The 4,959-nt window shown below is 51.7% G+C and overlaps 1 protein-coding gene across 1 annotated transcript in view; it reads right to left on the reverse strand.

The window, feature by feature from the left end:
- Positions 1–3,833: 3,833 nt before the first annotated feature.
- The window catches only part of BHLHA9 (basic helix-loop-helix family member a9), a 2,251-nt gene continuing 1,125 nt past the window's right edge, over positions 3,834–4,959 (reverse strand). Inside the window, 2 exon segments of the mRNA XM_014461525.2 lie at positions 3,834–3,851; positions 4,675–4,732. Of these exon segments, the coding sequence (XP_014317011.1) occupies positions 3,834–3,851; positions 4,675–4,732 (76 nt within the window).

A 4,959-nucleotide genomic window follows, 5' to 3' on the forward strand; every position in this document is an offset into this window, starting at 1 on the left:
GAGAGGCAGGGGGAGGCAGGGGAGAGGGAGTATCCAGTTTCTGCTCTAGAGCGGCTGAGCCAACCCAGCCAGCTGCTCCAGCTCCCACTCCCTCACACCCCAGATGAAGTCTTAGGTGGAGGTCCATGGGCCATATTCATCATTCGATGTGAGCTTGGCCTGCACAGTATTGACTCAGCACGTGTTTTGTTTTGTTTTTGAATCTGTTTCTCACAAAAACAGGCATTTTAGACTTTTGACATGAGGATCTTGGAACCTTGGGCCCATTTTCTGCGGAGCCACAGGGTCAGCTTAGCCTTTAGAAGGAGAGCATTGAGCTCCTCCAACTCCACCTTCGCCTCTGGGGTCCGAGCTGTGAGCCCTGCCCAGCTAGACAGGTGGCTGGCCCTCCTGGTCTGCAGCTGGCCTCTCCCTGGTGCGGGCACAGGGAACTGAAGAAAATCCTTCCCTTCTCTGCCCCCTTCCCCGCTGGGCTATGGGGTCATGGAGGGGCAGGCACGCACCCAGCTCCTAGACCAGTGCCTGGGTGGCCAGATGAACTGGAGGAAGATGAAAACTCCAACCAGGCACCCAAGGCGTGTCCACACCACCACCCGTTCCACCTCTGCCCGCCCCAGCCTAGCTCCCCTGAGCATGGAGGATGCTGAGGTGCGAGCAGTGGAGGGGAGAGTGGACCTGCATACTGGGGGTGCCCTTCGGTGGTGGGTGCACAGGGAGGCAACGCTCAGAAAGGTGGGTAAGTTGGAGCCTAATCCGAGGGGAAGAAGAATTCAGCCCCTCATGTATACTTCCGGGTCTGTGCCCGTGGTCCTTTCTACCCTGGGCTCGTTGGGTATCCGGAAACCCTATGGGGCGGACAGAGCAGGAATCATTAAGCAAATAATTCTTCTTCTCACTGAGGACTTCCTGGGCCCAGCTCACCCTGCTCTAAGGGTGACAGCCTTCTGGTGTCTGTACACACACACACACACACACGCCAAGTGTGAGGAAAACTCAATGTGATCATGTTCCCAACACAAGCACCCCAGCTTCCCACCTGTATGGTGGGGTCCTTCCAAAGGAATCCACTTGAAATACTTTATCCTGACCGTCCTTGCGTGAAACATGTCCCTCCTCCCCTTTGGAAGATGCCCTACCAAGATGAATCTTTCACCATTTACAACCAGTTACAAAGCACCTCATGGATAGTAACCTGTTCATATCCCTCCCAATTCCCGCAAGGTCTGTCCATGCAGCTGCATGTTTGTCCACCGGTACAGCCAGTGGGCACAGAGCATTGATGACCTGCCTTCCCAACTCCCCTTGACTTTCCTTCTGGTAGAGTGAGCGCTCCAGGCCTCTCAGGTCGGGCGTCCATGTGGTTTCAAATCTTTCACTATTAGGTACAGTGCTGCTGGGACTGCCTTTCTGCAAATTTGGTTTCCTTTTGGATTATTCCCTTGAAGTATTTTGGGATATATATATATATATATATATATATATATATATATATATATATCAGAGAGGAAGGGGGAGAGAGAGAGAGAGAGAAACATCAATGAGAGAGAATCATTGATCAGCTGCCTCCTGCACGCCCCCTACTGGGGATTGAGCCCGCAACCCAGGCATGTGCCCTTGACTGGAATTAAACCTGGGATCCTTCAGTCTGCAGGCTGATGCTCTATCCACTGAGCCAAAGCAGCTAGGGATATATATTTTTTTAAAATTGATTTCAGAGAGGAAGGGAGAGGGAGAGAGATAAAAAGATCAATGCTGAGAATCATTTGATCTGCTGCCTCCTACACGCCCCCTATTGGGGATCGAGCCCGCAGCCCGGGCATGTGCCCTGACAGAAATCAAACTGTGACCTCCTGGTTCATAGGTCAACACTCAACCACACTGCCCAGGCCCCTTGAAGTATTTTGACTTTGATTTTTCCAAATTGTTCTTTACATAAAGAAGCAGATGCACATTACTAGAAATCTGTAAGTGAGCCCTTCCTCCACATCCCTGACAACACTGGGTCTGGTCAATGTTATTTCTTCTTGCTGGTATGTCTCGTTCATTGCTAGAAAGGTGAGGTGCTGTTTCCTGTGATGGAGGCAGGGAGTGTGAGGGAAGGGTTGGAAGGCACAGACTTCAAGAGAATCAGGAGACAGCGCACCCAAGGCCCTTTGTGAGTGTGAAGTTGCTGGGAGTGTGTCACTTTATCACCCTCTGCCCTTGCAAGGTTAACGCTCTCCCCCCGGGGAACACTGTTTGAGAGGGCGGCTAGTGCTAACCTTACAGGTACATCATTTCTGACTTTGTTACATCAGTCCTTCAGATCTTTGGGACATAACTTTAGCAGCCCTGTCTTACATATGTTTTCTCTCTCCAGTACTTTCCATTTTATGTTCACTTAATACCAATCTTGTTCTGTTTTTCTCTATATTTGGACAAACCTATCTGGTCTCAGTTGATAACTTCCATTTCTTTAACACTCACAGATTTATCTTCTCTCCACAGCAAATCAGTTATCTTGAAGAATGGTATGGTCTTGGAAGCAGATAAAAAAAAATAAAGCAAGGCCCGGCCAGCATGGCTCAGTGGTTGAGCATCAACCTATGAAGCAGGAAGTCACGGTGAGTACTGGTCAGGGCACAAGCCCGGGTCTCGGGCTCCAGCCCCAGTTGGGGGGTGTATAGGAGGCAGCCGAATCAATGATTCTATCTCATCACTGATGTTTCTCTCTCTCTTCCTCTCTGAAATCAATAAAACTATATTTTGTAAAAATCAAGCAAGGGTTCCACAAAGCCTGGAAGGCACACAATTAAAGGTATTCTGGCCTAGGATCCCCTAAAGCCTCAGGCAGAGGAGGGGGTACCTGTTAGGTCAATACATACACACATGCACACACTAATACACATCCACACATCTATATAAGCATGAACATAATCTGTGCATGTCAGAAAACCCCAGGATGCTAGGCATATGCATGTCAGCAGGCAAATATATGGGTGTGTGCACTCAAACACATAGCCCTGATAAAACAATAGTAACCAATATGTTGTGGAGTCTAGTTTATAAACTTACCTTCCCGTTCATTCTCTCCTTATTCCAGCCTTGTGAATAGAATATGTCTTAATAGCTTCCAGTCAGTGAGTGCTTGCCTGGGCCAGGCACTATGCTAAGTGCTTTAAATGCATTAGCCCATTTAGTCTGCCCAGCAGCCTATGATGTAAGTCTCATTATGTAAATCCATTATACAGATGGGAACACCAAGGCTCAACATCATGAGGCGATTTGCCAAGATTACTCAGCTGATAAGTGAGGAGACTGAGAAAGACCCTTGAAAACTGGATCTGAACCTCACGCATTCTCTTAGACAAGGATTTTTTAAAATCTTGTGTTTAAGTGGTTCCCCCACAGTTTGAACCTGTGGTGTTCGAGGGTCAACTGTGTTTTCAATCTTCGGGCGGGAATCCACAACATGTGGAGGACTGACTTAAATTACAAGCGGATATTTTATTGTGGGTGTGGTCCGAGCCCCTAACCCTCCCACATTGTTAAGGGTCAATGGTACTTTCACAGCCTCTGCTGACCTCACACTTCTAGGCGACACTCACTCTTCCACCTTCAGGGGGCACCCTCCCCACCCTGGTGCTGAAGGTACAGCTGGGCAAGAGAACCCTCAGCTCTTCCTATCCTGGAATTTGGGGAAGCAGAGAATAAAAACCTCAGGCTAAAGCAAGGTAGAAGCACTGTCCAGGCTGGTTTGTCGTAAGAGTGTAATAATATATAATCAGTCACAATTTATGGGACACCTTCTATTTGCCAGAAACTGCATTTTGAAGGAATGTTAATCCTCCCAGCTACCCGGCGGCAGTCCCCTGGGACAGAGGTGAGCAAGCAGAGGCGTAGAGAGGTTAAGTGATGCCATGGGTCACACGTGTAGTCAGTGGACACGCAGAGATTGGATCCCAGGCTCACTGTCTCTTTCCTGTGCGCTCTCAGGCTGTGGCGCTGCCTCTCAGGCAGGGAAGGCTCAGTGGACAGGCCTGGGGCCAGAGTCCCACATTTTGCTCCTGGCTGGACCCCAGGACCCTGATGACCCAGAGTCCAAGCCCTCCTGTGATCTGTGCCCCCGCCCCCTGCCCTGTGAACTTGGGAGTCTGTGAGCCAAGTGCACCAGCCAGCAAGCAGAGACATCTTGAATGATGGCAGTGAGCCGCACCTCAGCTGTTCTGGGGAACCCTCACTCCTCCAGGGCTAAGAGCATCTCTCCAGCTCCTGTGGGGCCCCCAAATCTGCGCTTGTGTGACTCTTCCCCCAACTGGCAAGAGCCCAGCTCTCCAAGGAGACCAGAGAGCTCTCAGCCTGCCCCTGGCACATCTGGGTCCTCCCCCAGCAAGCAGCACCTGCACCAGCAGCCAGCCCGCCCGAGTGAGCCAGACGCTAGCACAGGAGTGTTCATCTTCGATGACAGCGGCCCTCCCGACATCTCAGGGGGCAGGGGGTTGGCTGTGCGTCTCACTTCCTCCTCTGGAGCCTTGGCCTGAGGCCCCACTTCCCTTAACCGCCTCCCGGTAATCCTTCCCGGATTCTAAGGCCACCTCTCCACACAGTGGCCCCGGCTACACTGGTTCCCTGGGAGCTCCATCTCATCACTGGGGGTACAGGCAGGAGTCACTGACCCCCACTCCTGGGCCCTACCTTCAGCTTCCTCCTCGGGGACTGCCCCAGACTGTTTCCATCGCTGTCCTCCCTGGGGCTGGAGGCAGATGGCAGGTGTGCAGGGTCCGGAGTTGGGGCTGATCACATCCTCAGCCTTCCAGGCCTGGCCTCCCCTATTCCCAACAATGTCCTTTCCCAGGGGTGCCCCGCGCCGTGCTCAGCCTCACCTGGGGTCTTCCAATGATTCAATGCCCCCAAGGACCTACCTGGGCCTTCAGGGTGGGGGCCAACATTTCAGGGGAGCCCCAGGCCTCAGGGCCCTCA

This window comes from Myotis lucifugus, unplaced genomic scaffold (assembly GCF_000147115.1).
Source record: "Myotis lucifugus unplaced genomic scaffold, Myoluc2.0 scaffold_157, whole genome shotgun sequence".
Classification (NCBI taxonomy): domain Eukaryota; kingdom Metazoa; phylum Chordata; class Mammalia; order Chiroptera; family Vespertilionidae; genus Myotis; species Myotis lucifugus.